The sequence below is a fragment of the Salmo salar genome, chromosome ssa12 (genome assembly GCF_905237065.1).
Source record: "Salmo salar chromosome ssa12, Ssal_v3.1, whole genome shotgun sequence".
Lineage (NCBI taxonomy): Eukaryota > Metazoa > Chordata > Actinopteri > Salmoniformes > Salmonidae > Salmo > Salmo salar.
In genome coordinates this window covers 55,070,032-55,097,217 of record NC_059453.1, presented here as the reverse complement: position 1 = coordinate 55,097,217, position 27,186 = coordinate 55,070,032, and the positions used below count along the sequence as shown (strand labels likewise).

The 27,186-nt window shown below is 44.7% G+C and overlaps 2 protein-coding genes and 1 long non-coding RNA gene across 4 annotated transcripts in view; 2 read left to right on the top strand and 1 right to left on the bottom strand.

Moving 5' to 3' along the window:
• Positions 1-15,204, top strand: part of LOC106565096 (phosphatidylinositol 4-phosphate 3-kinase C2 domain-containing subunit beta-like) — a 73,736-nt gene extending 58,532 nt beyond the window's left edge. Inside the window, exons 19-32 of one of the 2 annotated variants that reach the window (XM_014131802.2) lie at positions 534-822; positions 3,172-3,264; positions 3,381-3,510; positions 3,668-3,804; positions 3,966-4,135; positions 4,544-4,700; positions 4,781-4,890; positions 5,769-5,970; positions 8,918-9,042; positions 9,372-9,489; positions 10,029-10,116; positions 10,898-11,004; positions 11,183-11,311; positions 11,410-15,204. In XM_014131802.2, the coding sequence (XP_013987277.1) occupies positions 534-822; positions 3,172-3,264; positions 3,381-3,510; positions 3,668-3,804; positions 3,966-4,135; positions 4,544-4,700; positions 4,781-4,890; positions 5,769-5,970; positions 8,918-9,042; positions 9,372-9,489; positions 10,029-10,116; positions 10,898-11,004; positions 11,183-11,311; positions 11,410-11,601 (2,047 nt within the window). In that variant the 3' untranslated portion in view covers positions 11,602-15,204. Of the gene's footprint in view, positions 1-533; positions 823-3,171; positions 3,265-3,380; positions 3,511-3,667; positions 3,805-3,965; positions 4,136-4,543; positions 4,701-4,780; positions 4,891-5,768; positions 5,971-8,917; positions 9,043-9,371; positions 9,564-10,028; positions 10,117-10,897; positions 11,005-11,182; positions 11,312-11,409 lie in introns of those variants that run through there. The other variant, XR_006758021.1, reaches the window with a different exon arrangement.
• On the bottom strand, positions 11,350-18,873 carry LOC106565098 (uncharacterized). The gene is made up of 2 exons (XR_001319609.2): positions 18,588-18,873; positions 11,350-11,597 (listed from the first exon to the last, which is right to left on the bottom strand). It is a non-coding gene; the product is annotated as an uncharacterized lncRNA (long non-coding RNA).
• LOC106565097 (uncharacterized) lies at positions 17,186-25,315 on the top strand. The gene is made up of 2 exons (XM_014131803.2): positions 17,186-20,113; positions 23,256-25,315. The coding sequence occupies exons 1-2, from the start codon at positions 18,152-18,154 to the stop codon at positions 23,487-23,489; spliced, it is 2,196 nt and encodes a 731-aa protein (XP_013987278.2). The 5' UTR covers positions 17,186-18,151; the 3' UTR covers positions 23,490-25,315.
• Positions 25,316-27,186: the final 1,871 nt, after the last annotated feature.

The following is a 27,186-nucleotide window of genomic DNA, read 5'->3' as shown; positions in this document are numbered from 1 at the left end:
TAACAGCAAACCTGGTTTAAAAAACAGGTAAAGCAACACCTCACGGCACAACGCCTCTCCCCTATTTGACCTAGATATTGTGTGTATGTACTGATATGTAGGCTATGTGTGACGTTTGAAATGTATGTAGTTCTGTCCTTGAGCTGTTCTTGTCTATTAATATTCTGTACTATGTCATGTTTCATGTTCTGTGTGGACCCCAGGAAGAGTAGCTGCTGCTATCACAACAGCTAATGGGGATCCTATTAAACTACTAATACCAAGTATGACCAATAGCCAGGTAGATATTGGCCCTGTTGGAGTACTTCAGAAATGCGTTCTTCTTTCCTACATTACTTTAAGAATACAGACCTGAATTGTTTGAATTTGTGAAAATGATAGGGTAACATTACTTTTACCACCAGATCATTTCTAGATCTGTGCTTGCCTCAAGGAAAAAAGGAAGGATGGATACATTTCTAAAGTATTTGACCACGGCCATCGTTGTAAAACAGTTTCTTTACGTGTTTTGAACCTCTCTCTCACTCTCCCAGGTTGTTGAAGGACACTCTGCAGGACAGTCAGTTCAGTGGGAGGTACCAGCACCTGTTAGCAGGCCTGCTGTGCTGTGTGGGTCGGGGTCTCCGAGAGGAGTTTGACAGACAGTGCTGGCTGGTCACCATCCTGGCTAAAGTAGCCCAACGTGTCCGGGACGCCTCTCCCTCCAGCAGACAGGCCATCCTTCGGGAGGGACTGGAGGAGGTCAGGCAGTTCTTCTCAGTCAGTAGCAGCTGCCGTCTCCCCCTCAACCCTGGCATGCTGGTCAAAGCCATCAACATACAGGTACGTGTTTTTTTTATTTCATTTTTTATTTAACCTTTATTTTGACAGGGAGTCCAATGCTGAGACTGAGGTCTCTTTCCCAGATGCACCGCAATACACATCAAAATACAATAAACACATTAAACTACACATTCATATACACAATAAAATGCACATTATTATACACGAAAAGCTAAACACAATCATCAAAAACGGACACATTCTTCAGTTAAAAGGTCCCCTAACAGCTGTCTGAAATGCCCTAGAGGCACCAATTCCTCCCATTTTAAAGTGTATTGTAGATCATTCCACACGTAAGGTGCAAGGAAATGAAAGGCTGATTTACCTAACTCTCTAAACACCAAAGGATTCTCCAGAGTTAACCAACCCTGTGAACGGGTTTGGTAACTTGTCATTTTCAATCTTAACAGTGATGCTAGGTAAGTCGAAGTTTGTGGAGCAGGGCTTTGTAAACAAAAAGAGCGTGACGATGTGACCTAGGTGACTTCAAAGACGTCCAGCCAACCTTTTGGTAAAGAATACAGTGATGAGTAATACAACTGTCTGTGATAAAACGAAGGGCGCTATGAAAACGTAGAGGCACATGCACTTTGATAAATTGTAGCACCATAATCAAGAATCGGTAGAAAGGTTGACTGCACAACCAGCTTCCTGCTAACTAGAGAGAGACAAGATCTGTTTCTGTAAAAAAAAAAAAAAGGCCACTTTTTAAGTCTTAGTTTCTTAACAAGCTCAGTGATATGTTTTTTTAAACAATAAATCATTGTCTATCCAAATACCAAGGTGTTTGTATGCAAGGACTCGTTTGATTATAGAACCATCCGATGAGTAAAGAGGTAATCCATCCGAGACAATCTTACAAGAACTTGAAAACAACATGTATTTAGTTTTAAATCAGTAAGGGCTTCCTGCACAACTGCAAAATCGGACTGTAGCCTTGTCACAGCCAGGTCAGCAGTCGGGGCAATTGCCTATGTAATAGTATCATCCGCATATAAATTACATTTAAAAATGTTAACAGATTAATAGCGTTTATATAAATACTGAAAAGAACAGGTCCTAGTATTGACTCCTGCGGAACAACTTTATGTACTTCAAGAAATTCAAGAAACCCCGTCAATCACAATGCCTGAGGTCTGACACTAAGATAACCATGACCAGGCGTCAGAGCTCAGGCCTATCGACGACAACTTATTCAATGAAATAGCATGATCAACAGTATCAAAAGCTTTTGACAGGACCACAAGCAAAGCAGCACATTTCATTTTAGTGTCTAAAGCAATGACATGATCATTAACAACTAAAATGGTTGCTGTAATAATGCTATGTCCAGGCCTGAACCCTGATTGGCTTACATTAAAATACATTTCTCAGATAAAAAGAGCAAAGTTGTACATTTACCAAGGATTAGAGAATCTTAGCTGTACAAGGAAGCCTTGAAATGGGGCGATAATTATTAAGATCACTACTATCCCCGCCCTTATGGAGTGGCAGCACAAGAGCTGATTTCCATACTTTTGGAATATTTCCTGATAACAATGTTAAATAGAAAATGAGGGTTATTGAGCCAACAATGATGGGCGCTACACACTTAAGCAGACCAAGATCCAAATAGTCGGCCCATGTGGATTTCTTGTTGTCTATTGCTAGCAAAGCATCCAGGACTTATTTTTCTGTATATAGCCTAATAGAAAATCTTTGTCTATAATTTCTCTGATCATTCTGCAAGTTTACCCTATCAGCATCCAGACCAATATCATTGTGAATAGGCTTAGAAGTTCCTTTCAAAGAGATAGCCCGCTGAAATAAAATTGTGATTTAAATGCATCAATGATGGCATTTTTGTCCGTAATGAAGCCTGTTTGAATTAAGATGTTGGCAGAGAGGATGAAGAACTTCAGGGATTTGACAGTTTTCCAGAATTTAGCCGGGTTCCCGTTACAATTGGAGAGCGGTTACATAATAATCAGATTTAGCCCTTTCTGATTTGTGTTACACAATGATTCCTCAGTTGCTTAAAAGTTTGCCAGTCTTGGCCTAAGCCTGTGTTCCTGGCCTTGACCCAAGCATCATCTCTTTTATGAATGATAATTCCCTGGTCAAATGTAGGATACTGTAGAGAATGGGGACGCATGCCCATGGTTTGTTTGCATAAATGCTAATGCACAGTGTCTTTGGTTGCTTGTGTGTATGTCTGCCTCTGGGTGTTCTGTGTTCAATCGTAGTATGTGTATGTTTGTTTTGTGTTTAAGTATGTGTATGTGCACCTGTGTGTGTTTTTAGTCTGTATGTACGCTCCTGTGTGTGTGTATTTGATCTCTAATCCTTTCTCTCATCTCCTGTCTGCAGTCGTGTTCCTACTTCAACTCCAATGCCGTGCCCCTCAAACTGTCCTTCCAGAACCTGGACCCTCGAGGAGACAACATCAACGTCATCTTCAAGGCACACACTCTAAACTACTGAATCAACAAACCACTTAATTGTGCCTTTCTGAACCCTTGTTGACCTTCGACATTTGTGACCTCTGTGTCTTGTGCCCTTTGACCTCTGCTTCCCAGTCAGGTGACGACCTGCGCCAGGACATGCTGACCTTGCAGATCATCCGCATCATGAACAAGATCTGGATCCAGGAGGGACTGGACATGAGGATGGTCATCTTCAGATGCTTCTCTACTGGACGAGGCAGAGGTGAGTAGGAAGGAAGGGAGGGGGGGGGATAAGAGTTGGGGATGAGTTACAATACTGACTCACTCCCCTCTCTACCTCTATCCTCCCCCTCTTTCTCCTCCCTTCTATCCCACCCTCGCTCTACCTCTTCCTTCCCCTCTCCCTCTCTCTCTGTAAGGTATGGTGGAGATGATTCCCCAGGCGGAGACTCTGAGGAAGATCCAGGGGGAACATGGAGTGACTGGTTCCTTTAAGGACCGCCCCCTGGCTGACTGGCTACAGAAACACAACCCTACAGAGGACGAGTACGAGAAGGTACGGTCACTAAAGCGCACGCACACAGTTTTTCGCATGCATGCACGCACGCACCACACATACGCACACACACTCTCTTTCTGTCTCTCTCTGTCTCTCGCTCTCTCTCTGTCGTACACACTTTGACCTGTAACCTCTAACCCTGTTCCATGTCATGCTAGGCTGTGGAGAACTTCATTTACTCGTGCGCAGGCTGCTGCGTGGCCACCTACATCTTGGGTATCTGTGACCGCCACAATGACAACATCATGCTGAAGACCAGCGGTCACATGTTCCACATCGACTTCGGCAAGTTCCTGGGACATGCACAAATGTTTGGCAACATCAAACGGTGAGCCCGGGAGGCAGAGAGGACGCTGGGAAATGTATGCCCAACTTCAATTTAAAATCTAGCTGTAGCCCCTATCGCTAGGACAGAGGATCACAACTTTAGCCACTTAGTCTTTGTTTTTGGCTATGCCTTACCGAAGGGTCCTTGCTATCTAGAATCCATTTGGATGTCCCAACTCTGATGTCACCCCATCAAAGTTGACATTTAAAATGGTTAAGGTAAGGGTAGGGGTTAATGTTAGGGCTTAGGGTATGGACGTCCCAAGGATCCCGGACACTGTCTTCTTCTGATTGCTTAGTGTTTCTCTCTCTCTCTGTGTGTGTGTGTGTGTGTGTGTGTGTGTGTGTGTGTGTGTGTGTGTGTGTGTGTGTGTGTGTGCGCGTGTGCGTGTGTGATTGTGATTGTCAGGGACCGTGCTCCGTTTGTGTTCACCTCTGACATGGCCTATGTCATCAACGGAGGAGACAAACCTTCCAGTCGCTTCCATGACTTTGTGGACCTGTGCTGTGAGGCCTACAACCTCATCCGCAAACACGCACACCTCTTCCTCAACCTACTGGGACTGGTGCGTACACACACATACACACACAAGCACACGCACATGCGCGCACACACACTGACGTTTTCCTGTGTTTCCTGTGTAAGATGTTGTCATGTGGCATCCCTGAGCTGTCCGACCTGGATGATCTGAAGTACGTCTACGATGCGCTGAGACCTCACGAGTCTGAGGCTGACGCCACCATGTACTTCACCAGGTACACACACACACACACACACACACACACACACACACACACACACACACACACACACACACACACACACACATACTTCTGTTTCAATGTCTGACGTCAGATAGCGCGACGGCCGCCTGCACTGATAACTCGCAAGCACCCATGGGATAGCTAGAAAGACGTTCAGCTACAATATGCTGTCGAAAATGTTACCAAGGCGACACCGTCCACTGAACCCCCTTTCATCTTCAAAAGAGTCAGTTCATCTTACCAAAAACGATAAACCTGAAGCTAACATTTCCAGTTTTCACTACCTAATTCTGCATTTACTGTAGGTGTTTTTTGGTGGTAGAATCATTTATGAAATTCGAAATGTGCATGAAAATTTGCTCGCTGCTTGCTGGCTGAACCAGGATCAAATCAATCCATATGAAACGAAAGGGAGGGATGCTAACAACGCTAGTTCACACACTCAATGCTGAGTACACCATCTTGCAAGCTAGCTAGTGTATTGGAGTTCTAGCAAATTTGTGTGATATCTGTTCTGCCCTGATTAATGCGCCGAGTTCTGCAGCACAGCTGAGTTCCACATTCTACATGACAGATTGGTTGAGGTGACGAGCATCACGTAGGAGTGATGCCTTCTGACACGAGACTATGACTTCTGTATATAACTCTATACTGTAGACCTATAGACCGTATAGTCATAGACTGTGTGTCTCTGTCTGGTTTTTGCATTTGTCCGCTATGGTTATCTCTTGTTTGACTCATCTCCCTCTCCCCCCCCCCTCTCTCTCTCTCTCTCTCTCTCTCTCTCTCTCTCTCTCTCTCTCTCTCTCCTTTCTCTATCTCCTCTCTCTCTGTCTTTCTGTCTTTCTCTTTTGTCTCTCTTTCTCTAGGTTGATAGAGTCCAGTCTGGGCAGTGTTGCCACTAAGTTGAACTTCTTCATCCATAACTTGGCTCAGATGAAGTTTGCCTCATCCGAGGAGCGTCCTGTGCTCTCCTTCGCCCCACGGGTTTACACCCTCAAGACTGACGGACTCATCCGCAACCTCTTTGTCTGCCGACACATACGAACCTACAGCCCCAGCAAAGGATACGTAAGTCTACAGTCATACACACCTACGACCCTAGTAAATTAAACATACGTAAGTCTAAAGTCATGTACACCTACGACCCTAGTAAATTAAACATACGTAAGTCTACAGTCATGTACACCTATGACCCTAGTAAATTAAACATACGTAAGTCTACAGTCATGTACACCTATGACCCTAGTAAATTAAACATACGTAAGTCTACACTCATGTACACCTACGACCATAGTAAATGAAACATACGTAAGTCTACAGTCATGTACACCTACGACCATAGTAAATTAAACATACGTAAGTCTAAAGTCATGTACACCTACGACCATAGTAAATTAAACATACGTAAGTCTACAGTCATGTACACCTACGACCATAGTAAATTAAACATACGTAAGTCTACAGTTGCATGTACACAAAGGCCACACAAGGGATATTTTGGTCGTGCACTATACTACATATACACATACAGAACCAGCAAATGAAAGCTTTTTAAGATGTATAAACATATGCACCTAGACCAGGGTTTTCAACTCTTACCCTATGAGGTCCGGAGCCTGCTGGTTTTCTGTTCAACCTGATAATTAATTGCGCACACCTGGTGTCCCAGGTCTTAATCAGTCCCTGGCTAGAGGGGAACAATGAAAAATAGCAGTGGAACTTGCTTCGAGGTCCAGAGCTTAGTTTGAGGGACCTACACCAATAGTATAGGCTCAGCAAAAAATCTAAAATTCAAACTGCCTCTCCCTAACCCACAGTATAGCCTCAGTAAAGGATACATCATGTAAGATGAACTTTTCTATGGTTTAAGCCAGTGCCGCGGAACACATACTGCTGCAGCATGGGCGGGAATCTGGCCCACCGCTGTTTCAGCAACTCTCTCCTCTGTCCTTCCTCTCTATCCTATCCCCCCCCCCCCAAAAAATATATGTTTAAAAGATCAACTTTGCTCCAGTATGTAACTCCTGTGTAGCATACAAATCAAATACAATCACATTTTATTTGTCACATGTGCCGAATACAACCGGTGTAGACCTTACCGTGAAATGGAGTTAAGAAAATGTTTACTAAATTATCTAAGGTAAAAAGTAACACAATAAAATAACAATAACAAGGCTATATACAGGTGGTACCGGTACCGAGTCACTGTGCGGGGGTACGGGTTAGTCGAGGTAAATTCTACATGTAGGTAGGGGTCAAAGTGACTATGCATAGATAATAAACAGCGAGCAGCAACAGTGTAAAAACAAAGGTTGGTGGTGGGTCAATTTAAATAGTCCTGGTGGCCATTTGATTAATTGTTCAGCAGTATTATGGCTTGGAGGTAGAAGCTGTTAAGGAGCCTTTTGGACCTAGATTTGGCGCTTCGGTACCGATTGCCGTGTGGTAGCAGAGAGAACGGACTATGACTTGGGTGACTGGAGTCTTTGACAATTTTTGGGGCTTTCCTCTGACACCACCTAGTATACAGGTCCTGGATGGCAGGAAGCTTGGCCCCAGTGATGTACTAGGCCATACGCACTAGCCTCTGTAGTGCCTTATGGTCGGATGCCGAGCAATTGTCATACCAGGTGGTGATGCAACCACTCAGGATGCTCTCAATGCTGCACAACCTTTTGAGGATCTGGGGACCCATACAAAATCTTTTCAGTGTCCTGAGGAGAAAAAGGGGTTATCGTACCTTCTTCCCGACTGTCTTGGTGTGTTTGGACCATGATAGTTTGTTGGTGATGTAGACACCAAGTAACTTGAAACTCTCAACCTGCTCCACTACAGTCCCGTCGATGTGAATGGGGGTGTGTTCGGCCCTCCTTTTCCTGTAGTCCACAATCATCTCCTTTGTCTTGCTCACGTTTAGGGAGAAGTGGTGGTCCTGGCACCACACTGCCAGGTCTCTGACCTCCTCCCTACCACTGTTGTGTTGTCAGAAAACGTAATTATGGTGTTGGAGTCGTGCTTGGCCACACAGTCGTGGGTGAACAGGAGGGGACTAAGCACGCACCCCTGAGGGGCCCCGTGTTGAGGATCAGCGTGGCAGATGTGTTGTTGCCTACCCTTACCAGCTGGGGGAGGCCCATCAGGAAGTCCAGGATCCAATTGCAGAGGGAGGTGTTTAGTCCCAGGGCCCTTAGCGATGAGCTTTGTGGGCACTATGGTGTTGAATGCTGAGCTGTAGTCAATGAACAGCATTCTCACATAGGTGTTCCTATTGTCCAGGTGGGAAAGGGCAGTGTGGAGTGCAATTCCATCCTCTGTGGGGGCAGTGTGCAAATTGGAGGGGGTCTAGGGTTTCCAGGATGATGGTGTTGATGTAAGCCATTACCAGCCTTTCAAAGCACTTCTTTTTATTTATTTATTTAACCAGGTAAGTTGACTGAGAACACATTCTCAATTACATCAACAACCTGGGGAATAGTTTCAGGGGATAGGAGGGGGATGAATGAGCCTATTGTAAGATGGTGACCGTGATGGTATGAGGACCAGATTGAGAATTTAGCCAGGACACCGAGGTTAACATCCCTACTCTTACAATAAGTGCCATGGGATCTTTCGTGACCACAGAGAGTCAGGACACCCGTTTAACATCCAAAAGACAGCAACCTACACAGGGCAATGTCCTGGGATATATTTATTTAGACCAGAGGAAAGGGTGCCTCCTACTGGCCTTCCAACACCACTTCCAGCAGAATCTAGTCTCCCATCCAGGGACTGACCTGGACCAACCCTGCTTAGCTTCAGAAGCAAGCCAGCAGCGGTATGCAGGGTGGTATGCTGCTGGCACTTCATGGCTACAGATGTGAGTGCTACAGGGCGGTAGTCATTTAGGCAGGATACCTTCGCTTTCTTGGGCACAGGGACTGTGGTGGTCTGCTTGAAACATGTAGGTATCACAGACCCAGTCATGGATTGGTTGAGAATGTCAGTGAAGACATTGTGTGTGTGTCCCTCTCCCCAGGCGTTTGTGGTGAAGGTGGAGCGGGAAGGCCAGCAGGGGTCAGTGTTGGTCCAGAGGAGCTTTGAGGAGTTCTATGAACTACACAGTAAACTACGCCTCATCTTCCCCTCATCCAAACTACCCAGGTAACACGCACTTATGCACACACACACACACTGATCGTGTACAGAGAACGTCACCCTTCTCTTGAATCAACAGTTAACTGTAAGTAGCGATAGAGGAATAGTCAAATATTTCTGATAATAGTTCAGAAGTAATCTCTCGTGGACAGACTGCGCATCTGACCAAATTCCGACATTTTAGCTCTGGATTAATTGAGCTTAATGGAGTCTAAATAACTGAAAGGAAATGATGTCAGTGGTATTCTATCTGTACCCATACCAACTACCTACGGTAACTAAATGTAGCAACTGTAAAGTGAAACCATGGCAAAGTCCTTTGCTGCCCCTCCCAGTTTCCCCAGCCGCTTTTTGATTGGGCGGTCTCGAGGAGAGGCGATGGCTGACAGGAGGAAAGATGAGCTGAACGGATACGTCTGGCATCTGGTGCATGCTGCGCCAGAGGTTGCCCAGGTAACCAGTCACCTCTGACCTTTGGTGTGTTCACTAGAATGTCATCCTAACCCTGTGACATCCCATGTACAGTGGTGAGTGTAAATGACTGTATGAAACTACTGCGATTCTTAAAATGACTGTATTATTTTTTTGTCTGTGTGTCTGTGGTTTCAGTTTGACTGCGGGGTTTCTTAGAATTCAGCCCTTCCCTTTTTTAGAAGCAGCGTCATATCAGCTTTACAGACTTAGACACACATGCTGTCTCAGGGCGGGTACTCCAGGCCCATATCAGAACTGTCCAGCCTCTGTGTGCTGGCAAACTTTCGTCCACTGTATCCGTCATAGAACAGTTTGACAAACTAAAACACAAGCTAGAATTGCTATCCCCGAAATATTAGCATTTCATTTTTACCGTTTTCAAAATGTTAATGTGCTACCTGTAAATGAATTAGGCCTCGTGGAGTTTGGCATATTGTTGTTTTTCTGTCATTAACTGAATATACACTTCCTCATCCTTCTCTCTACCCCCCACCTCTCTCTCTCTCTCTATCTCTCAGTGTGACCTCATCTACACTTTCTTCCATCCTCTGCAAAGAGACGAGAAACCTGGAACAGTGGTGAACACACTGCAGAGCAAACCTGCAGGTAAACAGACACACACGCACACACACACACACAGTGTGTGATTCATCAGATGACTCACTGACAGGATCGATAGCTATTGATTTGAACTGTTATTTTAATGAGATCATTTGCACAGCATGTAGGCACAGGGTTAAAGTTCATCGCTTACTAAAAACAAACGCCCACACAAAGCAGAGCTGAGTCCAGTGTACTGCCAGCATCAGCTGACCCCGGGGCTCTGTTCCCTTAGTGACGGGAATAATAGCCTATGTGATAACTTTAACCAATCATAGACTAGGGTCTTATCATGCGCTGTTTGAACAACGTGTCGGCAATCACACAGCATGTCAAACACAGAGGTGTACACAAACACTAACGCACGTCTCTTAGACCATGCAGCATTTCTTGCTATGGGAGCAGTTTTCAGTTCATACTTATTGCTAATTGCACAGTTGTATAGTGCGATGTTATGGTTGCTGTGTTTGGTTACATTGATGTTGACCTAAGGGTCATGGGTTAGGGGTTAGAGGTTAATGGAACTCTAGCTGTCACTCTGCCTGATTGGCTTTCTAATGAACCTACAGCACTTACAGAGGAATAGAATCACCTATCTCTGTAGCTCCATCCCTCCCTCCTCCCTGGCCCGTCACACACAATACGTGGACACACACTTCCTGCCACTATAAACACACACATTGTAGGCTATAGACTTATTCAGATCCTACATTATACTCTTTCAGCTCTAAGCACATACTCTGTCTGAGTCTCTGTCTGAGTCTCTGTCTCTCTCCCCCACCTCCAGAGATCTGTTGGGGTCCAGTCTCAGGCAAAGTGGTAGGAGAGGTCAAGCTCTCCATCTCCTATAAGAGTGACAAGCTCTTCATCATGGTCATGCACATACGAGGCCTGGTGAGTGTGTGTGTGTGTGTGTGTGTGTGTGTGTGTGTGTGTGTGTGTGTGTGTGTGTGTGTGTGTGTGTGTGTGTGTGTGTGTGTGTGTACACTCAGTATACTGATTGAGAATGTAATGCTGTTTAAGTTGTATACTGTTATTGTGGATATACTGACCACCCCCCCGTCTTGCCCAGCAACCCTTGCAGGATGGGACAGACCCTGACCCCTACGTCAAGCTGTACCTCCTCCCAGACCCCCAGAAAACCGGAAAGAGGAAGACCAAGGCTGCGCGACGCACCTGCAACCCCACCTACAACGAGATGGTGAGGAAAGGTTCCTAAGTACAAAATAAAACAATTCATTCATCTTACAATGAAGTCAAGAAGAGAACATTTTATTTGTCCCTTCTCTTTCCCCGTAGCTGGTGTATGACCGTATCCCTCGCGGGGACCTGCAGCAGAGGGTGATCCACCTGCGGGTGCTGGGGGAGGGTGCGTTCTGGGAAAACACCCTGCTGGGCGAGGCCTTCATCCCCCTGAAGACCCTGACAGCCGGGCAGTGCTGGGCAGACTGGCACCAGCTGGGCACTCCCAGCACCGACTCCACACGCTGAGAGAATGAGAGACGGAGGTGGAGGGTGAGAGGGAGAGAGGAATGACTGATCAGGTTGTGCGTGCACACAGGTGTACGTGAGTTTGTTCAGTTGTTATGGTCAGAGTTGTCCAGTTTCTCGGGCTGGTTTATTCCCCCAGTGGGGGTGTGTGTGGACCCGTATCCTGTGTGTGGATCCGTATCCTGTGTGTGGACCCGTATCCTGTGTGTGGACCCGTATCCTGTATGTGGACCCGTATCCTGTGTGTGGACCCGTATCCTGTGTGTGGACCGGTATCCCAGGTGGGATGGGTGTGTCCTATGTAGGTTTGAGGTGTGTTTGTGTGTGTCTGTAGACTCATTGACTCATTTGCTCCCGAGTGGCGCAGCGGTCTAAGGCACTGCAGCTCAGTGCAAGAGGCGTCACTACGGTGCCTGGTTTGAATCCAGGCTTGTATCACATCCGGCCATGATTGAGAGACCCATAGGGCGGCGCGCAGTTGGCCCAGCGTTGGCCGGGGTAGGCCGTCATTGTAAATAAGAATTTGATCTTAACTGACTTGCCTAGTTAAATGAAGGTTAAATGAAAAAATATATCTAATTGACGGTCAATCGTCACTGGACACTGTATCCATGGGACTGTACTGGACTGTATGGACCTACTTTAAGACTCTCTGATCACCATAAGAAGGGATAACTGGAGCATGTGACAATAAGTGAAGATAACCACTCTGTTCTTCTCGGTGACTCTGACTTCCAGAAGACTTTTCTCTGGTAACAACATGGCCTCCGAAGACCAGGCAGCACAGAGGACCAGTGGGAGGAAGCAGAGGGCATTGTTACTCTGTGAAAACATGGACCGCATCTTTCCCCTCTATCTAGGGCCAATGGAGAGACGAAAAGACTGAAACGGGTGTAGTCCCCTCCAAAGTCGTGTCTTTTAAAAGAGAACCTTAAGTTATTTATTTTTCAAGCATTACCCTTCTGTTAGTGCAGCTCCATTTCGAGCTATGTTTGGTTGTGTGGTGTGTGTATATATATGATTTTGATTTCTGTGTGTACCCCAGATTTATGCAGATCGTGATATGTGAATTATGTTGGATCCAGTCTTTCTGATTTGAGAGAGAGAGAGAGGGCGTAGATGCTTTTGTATCGTTGTGGGGTAGAGATGTACAGTACCAACCGGACCTGCCTATGGTTTGGGTCCACCCTAACACATTAAAGACTCACGTGACTTTAGTCCACTCAGCCTGATTCAGTAGCTACTCTACTGTAGAACTTGTTGGAGTGTGCGCTGGTTTGAGTGTGTGTGTGTTTGTGTCTCCCACTGTTGACTAGCTGTTGTAATCCAAGCCTTACCTAAGCTTAATTTTGCCATTTGACGATAATTGACACAGGCCGCTAATTGAATTTTAAATGTAGTACTGTGCGTTGACATAACAAAGTTGTCTTAATGGGAGAATCCTCAAATCTCAAACGTTTGTTCAAAAATGTTTCTCATATCAATGCCTTTAGAATATTTTGTTGTTGTTGTTGCATGAGTGCTTCTACGCAACACATACGTGTATGTCTACGTGGGGAAAATCAAACGATTTGCTGGCGTCACAGATAAACTGCCTGAGCAAAGAAATGCTCTTTCAGACACTAAACTCTCACGCCATTCGACTGTATGCAGTGGAAATGTTTCACTTGGTTTTATTTCTCATGCATTTTGAACTTACATTTGACTTTCGTGGCTTTTTCAAACCACAAAAGGATCCTGCTCATGTCTTATACAGTACTGTAGCTATAAGAGGGGAAAAAAACGGAACAACGACAGAAGTGCTGATGAAGCAAATCAAAGATTTGACTACGTGTACATTGCTCAACTCATTTGTGTCTTTCCTTGGAAGATACTCAGTGATTTGATAGTTTGCCATTTTTGGCATTGATCTCTCACTCTCATTTTCTTGTGTAAGAGCTGGACACACTGTCCTTGTTTCACTGGCAGGCAGACACTGTGACCTTTCGCAATGCAAAATGGCCATTTTCAGTGGAAAAATCTGCTTGTGGGCAGAGTTGTTGCTATTGAGAGGGGAATGTCAAGGTTAACTCATGAATTGAGCAAGAAGGGTTGACCTGTAAAAAATATAAATAACTAGGACAAGGTTTATTCCTGGTCAGGAAAAAACAATTCCTGGTGATATATGGTTAATCGGTGAAGGAAGTTTCTATAACAGAGCAGCTATCGGTAAGATAAGGACATCTTGGTGTCCGATGTTTTCAGATCACAATACAATTACAGACGAATACAGGTTAAGGCTGGCTTTCTAAGGTGCTGAAATGTAACACGTATTTGTTTGGATCATTAAACATACCAGCATCCATTGCAAGGAAATATTTAGATACTATTTGTTTTGGTTTGGTTGCATAGGCTTTGACATAACATACAATTCACCAGCCCTGTTTTAAAAGCATTGATCTTTTTTTTACAAAATCTCTGAAAATGTTTCTTCATTCAGGATTCAGAAAGAGTAGCTACATTACTGTTTTAGAAAAAGGGTAGCAGTTTGAACAGGTGTGTATTAGAAATGACAAGAGGAGCTCTTCGACTAAAGGTTAGCCTATCTGAGGCTGAAGTGCAGTAATCACATGGCACCAGTATGCTTAACCCGAACCAACCAGTTTAACCACTGCTCTCATTCTAAAAACACAACACTTTATATTTGACTGCCCTTTGAATGTGTCTGGTGGATATTTACATATTTTGTTTGATTTCTAGAACAGGAAGAATATTCCCTGGGGGTGTTTCACTACAGCCTGAATGGCTGTAATGTGGCTATAGGCTCTTAGTGTGACATTTTTTAATTATTGAAAGATTACTTTCTCCATATTGAGTGTTGGTATTTGTTTTGTGCTAAAAGGCTGATGACCGATATTAAAGTGATTTTATTTTTTCCTTGTGTCAGTTGTACCACTTTGGGGAGAAGGAGGGATACCATATGGCTTCCTTCTCTATGTCTCTTTTTCCTGGGTCTTGACACTCTAGCTAAGAGTAGAGTCAAATATGGATCCCTATGCAGTATAGGGCTCTGGTTAAAGGTTTTATGATAGAAATGTTGCTCTTGCATAACAGACCAGTGATTACGAATGGAAGGAGACCAGGACAGGGGTTAATTGGAAGGAATTGGGACTCCCAAACCAAGCACCTACCTGCTAAGTACCAAGTGTAAATCTGAAAAGAATGTATAGGTCTGAGCAATATAGTGAAAATTCTACCAGAAGGTACCTCTCTAGTTCTTTCAGATCTACGTGAAGTGCCAAGGGGTAGGGGCTAGGGGTCAATTTGGGACTGGGCAAGAGTTTGACCTGAGTCCTTCCAGGTCAGCGCCAAGGGACTGAACTCTGACCTCTATGGAATGCTGGGAAAACGGGACAGAATGTAAGTTCAAAATGAACTGGATCTTGTGTACTGTAAATACTGAGAATATCATTAATGTGATTTCTTTCTTTTATTCAGGATATAGTTTTACCCCACTTCTTATTCTTTAGATTTTAAAATTGTATTGCATTTTCTTATTTTTTGACCATGTTTTGTAATATTGTTTGCACTAAATAATAACAAAATAAACTTGAATCTAAAAGGCGTGTGTGTTTGTGTGAGCACTGTTCTGTTGTGTGTGTTTCATCTGATGAAAGCACTGTGTAAGATGAAACATCCACTGACTGCAGCAGTTGCCTAATTACCATGAAAACGCAACTAGTCACAAAACTATGGGGGATCGGATTAATGATAATTAATGGCATAATTAAACCTCAACTTCTGTTGAAGATAAAATCATTTTCTGCAGATACAGCATTGGGGCTTAGGTATGGGGAGCGACCATGATATACCCCATTATTAGAGGTAAGATTGAATCAATCAATTCCCTTTCTGTATCATAATACACCCTCCCCTTCTCTCTTTCTCTGAAAGATTCATGTGGTTTATTTGTTAATCGTATAGCTCAATGCCATGCCCTTATAATCCTTTTCACTATGAGGGAGGGAGGGAAGATAGGCTACACTCCAGTCAGTCTGCATACCTCTGTGTCCCACCACACCCAGGCAGTCATCTGTGTAGCAATCAGATTATTATAAGTGTGAATCACCCTGGGTAAATGTGGGGAAACAAGGTTCACCATTGCAGGGGTGTTGCTCAGACAAGATCTGTTGGCTAAAGCTGAGAGCCCACATGGTGATGACCACACAGAAACTTAAATACAGTATGATGAGAGTGTATGACATTTAACAGCTAGGAGTCAATGCCCCATACCCGACATACTGTATGGGAAAGATTCAAGTTACACTGTGCTAGGCACTGATAAAATAAATCAGGGCACCCACATACGTTTATTTAACTAGGCAAGTGAGTTAAGAACAAATTCTTATTTACAATGACGGCCTACAGTGGGTTAACTGCCTTGTTCAGGGGCAGAATGACAAATGTTTACCTTGTCAGCTCAGGGATTCGATCCAGCACCCTTTCGTTTACTGGCCCAACACTCTAACCACTAGGCTACCTGCCGCTCCTATTTAAATATCAATCTAGGCACGAGCAGTGGTCTTGCCATATAAATACAATGTATTATATTGATTTTGGTCTGGACAATATTTTTAATGCTACCTCTGGCAACTTTCAGATGAGTGGACACTAATTTTGCTGTAAAATATATACTCGTTCATGTCTGACAGAGAGAGATTGAAACAAGATGCTTTTAGAAATAAACTTTGATGGATCACAAAGAGAGCACTTACATGAGTTGAGAATTTCCTCCTGATGTGCAACCCTCCTTTTAAAAATGGGGAATTGAAAATGTTCTTGTCATGAATATTTGATGCCTTAGAAGACCGTACAGGCAGCACTCAGAGAAAATGGGACATAATGCATACTTCATACATACATGCATGGGTGGGTGGCCTCCTACAGGACACACTGCTGCATCAAAAGTTCAGCAGAGCAGCAGACACCTCTCACAGAATAAACCAGTAGAACGCTAATGGCTTCAAATGGGACCAAACACCAATTTTTCACAGCAATCAGGACCACCGTGGGTTTGCTGCATCACTTATTAATCACATGCTCCAGAAACGTGAAATATAGGCTATTGCTGTTGTGTGCTGTCAGTATAGTAGCCATCCATAGGCCTTCTGTAACTGGAGGGCAACAGAGTGGAATGTTAACTTGATGCTAAACACACTAGTAGGCCTATAGGGGTCTATATATGATTCCAAGTCCTGATTGATGGGTTGATTTCAGAAATACTATACCCTATGCCAAAAGTATGACATAAACTCCTCTTTTTAAGATGCAATATTTCTAACTATTCAGTTTATCTTGAAACCCAATATTTTTTTATTCTGTGTGAAGTATCACCAATTCAACACCTGTCACACTGGGCCTTTTTTTATACACTGCAGGAATCGGGACTTGGATTCACTTCATTATATAACCAGGACATTATATAACCAGCAACATTATACCAGCAACATTATATAACCAGCAACATCGCCTATGTGGTTTACTGACGCCGGTAACTCTGCGACGGTCCCTAAACAGTTCTACAAAGGCTTTTTCACGACGCCCCCTAAAGTTTCTGACGAAATCCTCTTGTGAAAAGCGGGCAAATGAGTAAGCCGTACAAGGAAATGAAACAACGATTGAGAAAAGAGGAAAAATATAGCTCTGAATTCTTACAACGAAATAATATATTTAGTTGATATCTAAGACTATTATTTGTCTTACGGTGGCATTCGATTAGGTTCATTGTAGCGAGTGAATATATAGTCCGTTCGTTGAAGTCTCTTTTTCAGATCACTGATTGTGGCGCAAAACCTCCATTGGTTAGTGTTAGTAGCTAACTTAGTTTAAGTTCTAGTTACGTGCTGGAATTCAACCAGCTTTTTCTCCAGGCAAGACCAAAATGGCTTTTATATCATCGTTTCACCTGGATGTATCCCTATGTTATGACTCGTCAAGTCTCTGCTCCGTTTCTACCGTCACGACCGCTGTTTTTACGAATCTTACTGCTCGAAAGAATATGAGAGTCGCGGACAACATGGACGATGCTATTCAGGAACCCAAGGAGAGCTAACCGGTATGCTACTGCTAGCCTTCGGTAATGGATAAGGGACCGTAATGGAATGTTCACTGATCTGAAATGCACACCAAGTTACTAGCTACATTATCCAATTTGTCGCTAACAACAATTGCCAACGAAACGAACAGAATCTCAAATCAAGATAGCGTCGTTGGTTACCTAGCCTATTAACAGCTGTGAAAACTAGCTACCAAGTTGCAAGTTCTTGCTATCCTTGATTGCCAGACCTAAGTTTGGTCGTAATGCACTCTCAAGCTAGTTGTTTCATAACAACGTGTTAACATTGTCCTGGACGTGTACCTAACTTAGTTAGCTAGCTACAGTAACGTTAGTTAACCAAAACGCGTAGACAAACTGCACAACAGCAAGCAGTCAATTTGTGTTCTTTGTTAAAACTTCTAATTGAGTTATCTTGTATAGCGACAATTTGTTTGCCACAAGCCAGAATTACGAATGTTTATGAACATGAATCGCGGGGAATACTTCTCTGGGGTGCAGACACCTCCATCCACTGCCGCCGGGCATGTAGTGGCCTCTCTCCGGCAACCAAACCAGAACAGCTCGTTGATGGGCATGTTCTCCGTGGTTTCGAGGCCTGCCCTGTCATTTCTGCAAAATTATTTACCAAGGCGCCCTCGGAATCCTGCCCTGGCCGACAATGTGTCAGGGTGGGTCAGTTGGGATTTCAAGCAGAACTTTGTAGAGCCAGAAAGTGCGTTTTTAGGACAATTGGATGACATATTGCCCGGAACTCCGCACCATGCACACCACCTACCGTACCTGCAATACCAGCATGGGCTACCAGCGTCAGGTTATAGTAGTATGAATTGGTTGACAGCAGATTCTCTTAGCGAGTTAGGGATTCGAAATGCTGCTGAAATGGACTTACATTTAAGGCAAACTCCGGTAGGATACCTCGCAACCGGTTTTCTCAGTAAAGTTTTGTTGAACGCAGCGTCGTCTCAGCAATTGAAACACGCCGAGCAAGGGCACGTCCTTGGCAGGGATAGTTTTTCATCAGACGCGGTGACAGCCAGGACAAAGAGTAGTACCGCTAGTAAATGGTGGGGCGGGCTTTGGGGAACCGAATACAGTGCTCAAGGGTTGCTGTCAAATTTGTCGTCGAGCAAAGAGAGGACTGTGGGAAACAATCACAGCCTCAACGTCCATTGTCGTCAACCAGAGTGTGACACAAAGGCCGCTGTTACCATGCCAACAGAACTGTTTGTACAGTGCAATGATGGCGAAAGGACTGGACCCTTCTGCCACAAAGAGGAGCCAACGGACAATGGAAGCCTTCAAATGGCCACCCGGACAGAATCTCTCCCTAGCCTTGATGTTCTCCCCTTAGATCACCGGGAAACAGTCTGTATCAGTAGTCATATTGTCAGTGTTGCAGCTGTCACTGCCTGCAGTGAGTTGTCAGTCCTCACCCCTGACCAGGATAATGGCTATTCCAGTCTGGAAGAAGAACACTCTACCTCCAGACTGTACATGTTGAGGCTTCCCTGTGAAGAGCTACAGGGGATCACAGAGAGAAAAGAGACAGACACACCAACGCAGGGGAGCTCTGGTAATAGGGAGCCAGAGAGAGAGGTGGGTGAGACGGCCGCCACAGGAGGGATGGAAGGGGAGGAGGAGGTTGAGTACTCGGACGTCACAGACTCTGAGGAAGAGGAAACGGCGTCCGCCGCGCCCCCCTCCACACCTCGGTGCAGTAACAAAGCTATCGCCTACATCATGGGCAGCCCCTGCAGTGATGACAGCCAATCGGACGACTCGCTCAGTGAGGATGACGATGGTTTCGACGGCGACGGCTCGTCACAATTCTCAGATTCCGAGGCGCTGGATGAAGATGACGATGATGCGTCTGATTCCGAGCGGCCAGACTCAGAAACGGAGAGACTGTGGAACTCACTGTGCCAAAGCAGGGATCCCTATAACCCCCAAAACTTTACCGCCCCCCTCCTCACCAGCCCTCGAACGGTCCTGTCCACCTCTACAGCCACAGCAGCCTGCTCCCTTCAAGCCTCACCTCCAGAGCAACCCCCCTCTCCCTTCTCCTCTCCCGTGGAGGAGTTTGGCTCTGGGGATGAGTCCAGCAGCAGTGAGGTGGATGAGGCTGAGAGCCTGAGGCTGTGGAACTCCTTCAGCTCCTCCTCAGACCCCTACAGCCCTTTCAACTTCCAGGTCCCGCTCAGGACTAGAGAGCCGACACGGGCAAAATCAGGGACGGGGGCGCGCTGCAAGAGGAGCAGCAAGACAACCCCATGGTCCCCCCGTCATGAACAGGGACAGAGCCACTCGTCTCCCCAGTACAGGAAGGAGGCAGCAGAGGAGAGGCTAGACAGTGGCTTCTCAGAGACCCTCTCCATCCCAGAGGCCACCACCGTGGGCTGTGTCACAGTAAAAAGGGTCAGTATGACTGCAGACACTGCGCTCTCCAGCGGAGAGTTCGTAATAGGCCTAAATAATGTTACAAACACTGTTATACATCTCTTCCTTTTATATGTTTTTCAAAGAATTGTAGGTAGGCCTATTCTTGTCAGTCAAATTGTCATCTGTGGACCTTGGTCACTTGCATTCTTGTGACTGTTGTATAATGTGCAAATCCGCTGACTCATTACACAATGAATCTTCCCGCTCAGCAGTCAGAAACGGCTGTATTTGTTAATCAGTAGGTGAAGAGGAAGTATTTTATCTCCTGTAGTGTACTTGCTGTATTATAACAGTATGTTACACTCTGCCACTCCCCATTTTATCGTTCATAGATGGGTCCAGGAGTTTTTCCTGACCATGTGAGTGTGGTGATGTGCCCTGAGTTTTTCTGGGTCAAGTCGGGGTCACGTGGTTTATTTGGATCCCCATTGGCTTTCGCAGAAGCAGCAGCTACTCTTCCTGGGGTCCACAAAAAAACACAGAACATGATGAGTAACAAAACACTGATACACCGACAGAAAAGGAATGTCACACAAATGTAAAATATGATATACAAACAATGCAACCAAAAAATTATACAAACAATACCACTCAAGAATAAAGTGTGTCTGTGAGTGCATGTCCACTCGCAGTCCCTGCCATTCCATTAGTTTAAAAAAATCTGTTTTTCAAAAGTAATTTTGCTGTTTGCTTGCGCAATTGGAGATGGGAGTTCCATGCGATCATGGCTCTGTATAAAACTGCGTTGCCCTGAATTTGTTTTGGACCTAAAGAGACCCGAGGTGGTATGTCTTGTGGGGTATTTCTTGTTGTCTGAGCTGAATGCTATTTGATTATGCAGACAATCTTGCATTTCTGTCACAGTAATATTTATCGTAACTAGAAGAGAGGCAGTTCATCTCATCAACCCTCAACCAGGGAAGACTGGCATGCATGTTGTTGTTAATTCTGTATGTGCGGTTAAGGACAGGGCGTGCTGCTCTGTTTTCAGCCAGCTGCAGCTTTGCCAGGTCTGTCTTGGCTGCACTTGGCCATATTACCAGACAGTACTCAAGATGGGACAAGACCGGAGCCTGAACACTGAACAACTAGTACAGTTGACATTTGTGTAAGAAATGCAGAACAACTTTTTTTTTTTTTACCGACATAGCTTCTCATCAGCTTTAGCAATATGACTTGCCCATGATAATTGACCATCCACTGTTATACCTAGGAGTTCAGCTTCCTCAACTTGCTCAATGGTCACAACCTTTATGTACAGCTCCAGTTGCGGTTTCGCTCTTAGAGAATGTTTTGAACCAAATACAATGCTTTTGGTTTTAGATGTATTTAAGACCAGTTTATTATTAATCACCCATTCTGATACTGACTGTAACTCCTTATTTAGAATTTCAGTGAGCTCACTGGCTTTGGGTGCTGACATGTAGAGTGTGGAATCGGCCACATAAATAGTCGTTCTGGCTTCGTGTAAGACCAGCGGCAAATCGTTTGTAAAAATAGAGACGAGCAACGGCCATGAGGAACACTGCACTGGACATATCGGACGTTAGACGCTTCCATTGAAGAACACTCTGTGTTCTATTGGATAAATAACTCTCCAACAATGTGATGGCAGGTGACGTAAAGCCATAGCAAGTAACCTTTCTTCAAAAACAATATAATATCAAAGGCTGCTTTGAAATCTAACAATACAGCTCCAACTATCATCTTATTATCCATTTCTTTTAACCAGTCATCTGAGTCGGTGCAGTAGTCAAGTTTAGTGCCCTAAAAGCTTGTGCCCTCCATTCATAAAAACAAATCCAAATTTCCTCTGATAGCGACATAGCGCATCGTTCAAGCGCCATATCCAATGTGGCTATCACTGTCGGGGGAAATTCCGTGTCATTCTGTGTGTGTGAAGGATCTAGAACGTTGGTGTCTAATCAGTCAGCATACAGACTGGGAAAAGAGCATCCGTGTTTACGTCTCCAGGGAGACGCGTCCGAGAGACACAGTGTGCGTTTAGAGAACCTCTGGAGCTCTATAACTGCTATAAAAATAAAACATTTTTCGTTATAGACATTTCTAATCAAATGTAGTCTAATGCTACTAGTCAGTCATAGGGCTTAAGCAGACCGTAGGACAGCAAATTGACAGCTGTTAGACCGATGGCAGTGAGAGCTGTGAAACGTGCCTTTCCAAGGCAGTGGAATGGAAGATGATCACCATGGGAGTAGACTTAATCATCACTGCACAATCCCACTTATTTCTTTGAAATGCTCGGGCTTCGTTCTCCATGCCCGTGCTGACATTATCCCCCTATTATGAGCATAGAACTGCCACGTTACTTAGCAACAGTGATAACTGGGCAAGACAAGAGGGAGGGAAAGAGATTTCTCTTACGGCCTTGTTTTTTTTATTTTGTTCTCCCTTTCTCTGGCGTGGAGCGTCAGCTCATAACCTTCTCGCTCCTGCAACGTTTTTGCAACCCTCCAGCCCCTGCCAAGCAGATTTCAGTGTCTTTCATCTTTAGTTAATAACCTCAGCTCTGAATAGTGGATGTTAGCAGCCCCAGTCTGCAGTACTCAGTGGGTTGCTGCTTATGCAGGCGATTTAGTGTGTCTGTGATGCGCTACAGGCCATCCATCAAACAGCCATTTCATGGTGATACTAATTCGGCTTCTTACACCTCTTCGCCTCTCCCTCACTTCGCCTCTCCAATTTCTGCTTCTGCCCGGATGGTTGCTGTTGTAGCAGGCTAGATGTATAGCGAGTTTGAACAACAACAAAAGAGAGTAAAATATGTGCAGAGAGCTGGAGCAAGTGTGATTGTCCTTGTGTGTGAATGTTTGGGTTTAGGCCTTACAGTTTCTATTGGAAGTGCTTTTGGACATAATTGTAGTCCTGGGTTTTGGATGCGTTGTCCTGCAGTTCTTTCAGAATATTTAGGAATATAACCTGGTGATGCTTTTTAATAAAATATCCCCCCGGGTGTTAAGCGACGTATTTTATTTTAAGCATAAAAATGTAGTTTCTGTGACGTGTTGAAAGTTGAGATCTCTGTTGTCACATGTCTCTGTATCCTGCAGGTTGTAGTTGTATGTTAAGCTGATTTTTATGTTCTGTCGTACTCCAGGTGTGTTTCTGTGACACGGTGGAGGAGTTCTACGCCAGCGAGGACGACGAGGACCGGTCCGGGCCGTGGGAGGAGCTAGCCAGAGACCGCGCTCGTTTCCTCCGGCGCGTTCAGGATGTGGAGGACGGCATCGGCTACGTCCTCAGCACTACCTTCCGCGTCGCCGTCTACCAGAGACTACAGCACCACAACCAATCCTCTCCCCTCACCCCTAATGTCCTACAACACTTCTGATCATCTGTTTTGTCTCTCTGTGACCCCTGTAGCGCCAGTCCCATCTTCAACAGAATGCATCAGAACTTCTAAGTCATGCTTCATCCCCTTTCCTGTTGACCCCCCCCCAAACCTCATCTTCAACCTGGGTGTGTAGAAAAGATTACGTCAGAGCGGTTGAGAACCCCCATACACCCCCCCCCCCCCTTTACTGTCAGTCTGGAGTGTTGGGGAAGATGTGATAAAAGACTTGCTCTCTCTTCACTGCCCTCTTCCCGATCATTTGCTGTTTTTCTTTAACCTCAGTGGAGTGATGACCTAATTTATGATGTGATTCATGATGACTGCTAACTAGGAGGTGTGCTGGTAATGTGAAGGTATAAGGGCTTACTGGTTCCAGTGGGAGAAACTCAGTCGACCACAGAGCAGGTCTTCTGCTGGGCTGTGTGCTCAGTAACCTGACTGAAGCGCAGAACTCTACACTTCAGCCAAGACTGTTTCTTTTAGTTTTTCTTTTATCCCGTTGAGTTAACGGAACCTTTTTGGTGTTGCGCCGTCCTTCTCTCTCTGACGCCTGCTCTCTGGGTCTCTGCCTGGTAGTGTTCTGTTTCATGTTAACCTGATCCCAGGCCCTGCCTACTGTCGTGTTCAGTATTTAACATGTTCAGTATGATTCCCCCTGAGCACCCATAGCCAAATGTCACACAGCTCCCCGGAGCTGAATCGTATTTGTTAAGAGCTTTTGGAAAACAAACCTGGTTTGAAATAACGGAAGAAAAAATTAAATAATTCAAGGCTTCCTGTAAGCCGTAACAAGCAGAGTACCCGAGTGTTGAAAGTGTTCTATTTGATCATAAGCTGAGGGTGTAAACCTACAGTATGTTGACGTGTAAAGCAAGCCTCTATACTGTATTGATGGTAAAGTGTTGAAACCAAGCCTGTGTTGTGTTGTGGGTTCTTCCTGGTTTCGTTCATTAGCCGTTGACTTCAGTTCTATCCTATGTATTATTAGCTAACTGCAAAGATAACCCACCTCTGCCCTCAACAGGCTCTTCCTGTATTTACACCTGTAGATTTCCTCATAACAGCCCACAGTATGAATACACTAACCATCATAGGATGGACAATAGCATTGCTCTGCTTGTGGCAAGATAAAAATTAAAAAAAAACATCATTTTTCTCTGGCTGCAAGCCAACGATCAGTAAAGGCCGAAGTGAATGCTTATGGGTTAAGGGTGAAGTGAAATTATTTGCATGATCCTTGCATCTTTGGTGGCCTCCTCGTCTACCTCCCTTAAGTCATCGCTCTGTGGTTTCCTCTAACAAAACAATGTTGCTTCAATCTATTTACAGTTTGCACCAATGGGTTTCCTTCAATAACGTGTTTCCCTTCTCCAGAGCTTGCATCCATCAGTGGTCATCTAGGAAAGGAGACGAGGAAAGCAAGCGCTCTACGACATCTCCATTTATAGACGACCTATCCCCACTATTTATTATCCCGTAATGCCTGTACAGACCCAGTGTTGTGTTACTCATTTTTGAGGGGTTAATTTCTCCTATGTGGCTGAAGGGTTCATCTCTGGTGTGACCAGGTTGGAAAGAAAGCAGGGATGTGAAATGCACGTTGTTCTGAAGGGATTCTCAGTATCATGGAGAAAATTAAAATATATATAAAAGATGCTTGGAACTGAAGAATATAACTAATTTAACTTGGTGTTCTTTTAGTCAATACAGTTAACATGAAATCGATTTATTTTTGTAAAACATTTTAGGATGAGTTAGTAGTTCTACGCTAGTCCTTATACATTTGAATTAATATTCAGTGAGAATAAATCTTCAATTATGAACAATGTTTCTGTCTCTTTTCTTGCACCACGCCTCCTCATTTTAAAGAAGAATTTGCTGGTCTTATTTGGTTTGACACTGGAGGACCGGCAGCTCTGGTAGACCCGTTATTCTTCCTGGAGACACCAGATGGCCAGATGACGACGATGAAATGGTACTGCACCATCAAACACGATGGCCGTGTTCGAAGAGTGTCAAATCCATGGTGCGTTGTGGGTAAGTTGTGACTGATCTACCGCTAATAACGAGTAGTTATTTAAGCAAGGTGATTTGTAGTTTTACGCAGCACATTTCTTTCTGAATGTCCTATAACGTTGCATGCACCGGACCAGTACTAGGCCCCAGTATTTAATATAGTCAGTGGTAGTGCAATCCCTAGCAACTGGAGCCAGTCAGCAATGTGAGGTGCAATAAAAGGTGAGAACATGTACACATGCAGAGAGCTGCCTGAGAGACAGTCTCCCCAAAACATCACAGGCATACTCTGCCTGGAAAGGATTATAAAAAGATTAGCATATTTTTAGGGCTGATTTGGACCCAATCCTTGTAGAGTCACTTAAAATGAGGTATGAGATTAGTGGCTGAATATATGGAGATAAACAAATCCTTACGCAGATCCTTTACATGTTATGGATAGCAATCGTTTTAGTGGGATACGATATTGTCAGTGGTATTGTTGTAGTTACTTTTATGCCCACAGGGGGAGCCATATTCTCAAGTCATCATTCTCAACCACTAGAGGTCACTCTTGCTTGTTATTACAGTAGGATAGCACCAGTCGATCCATAGAGACAAACGACCAGTCTATGGAATGGAGAGAACGGTCACTGTGCAATGGTTTTCAGCTAAAGACGACCAGAAATTGTGATTTGCAGTGTAATAACATGACCGATTTGTAAATGAATAAATTGAAATTCATTGCACTAGCCTTTTTTTGCAAACCAAGTAGCATACACTAAGTATATATATGTTCATTTATTATTGGTAGAAACTGAAAATGTGGAGTAGGATACGCCCAAATTATGTTGATTGCAGATTGCATTAGTTTAATAAGTGTACATCCTCCCTGGTTTTTGTGGTTACAGCATTATCAAAGTATGAAGAACTGATCAAATGTGAACCAGTGAAGTTGAGAGTAGTCTATATTTTCTCATATGACATGTGTGGCCTTTAAGCTCAAAGTTTGATCTGCATTGTGTTCTTTCCATTCCACTGTCTGTTAGCTGATCTCCTTTTGTCCTCCTTCTTCTTTTGTCCTTCTGAGAACTCTATTCTTCTGAGGTAATGTGCTTCTCCTGCAGGGACATCCTGGGGGGACTGACCAATACTGTCATCTCATTGGCTCACTGGGATGCCTGGGGGTGGTGCCTAGGATGAGATTACAGGTCTCCCTCTTTCTCTCTTTCTCTCTCTCGCTCTAATGAAAGGAGGTTTGAACGGCCGTGACGTCACCACCCACCACCGATCCCAAAAATCACTCTCTCCCCCTACCTCTCTGTCGTTCTTCCTCCGTCCCTCCCGCTCCCCTCCATCTCTCTCTATCTTCACTGCTTACGGAAGGACTGCAGCCTGGATGGGCTCATGTGACATTTAAATACCCTGGCATTTTCGACTGGGCATGCTCCGTTGCATCACTCGGTCGCTCCCCCCCTCCTCGTCTTCCCCTCATTCCTCCTTCATCCATCCTTTCCTGAGGAGACGATGCCTATTATTGTCCTGTATCCCTGCTCAGTCACGCTGGTGCCTGTAGCTACCGGGGCCGTTGTCTCTCTCTGTTTCTCTCTGTTTCTCTCTCTCTCTCTGCTGGTTCTCTGACTGACCGAGAGCTGTCTTTCTCCCCTGTTATTGTGAGGACTTGGAGGGATAGATAGAC

Bases quoted from the DNA above. Each gene is read 5' to 3' on its own strand.
- LOC106565097 (XM_014131803.2), top strand. From the start codon at position 18,152: ATGTTTATGAACATGAATCGCGGGGAATACTTCTCTGGGGTGCAGACA. The intron at 20,114-23,255 runs GTCAGTATGACT...GTCGTACTCCAG, and splicing joins GCTGTGTCACAGTAAAAAGG to GTGTGTTTCTGTGACACGGT.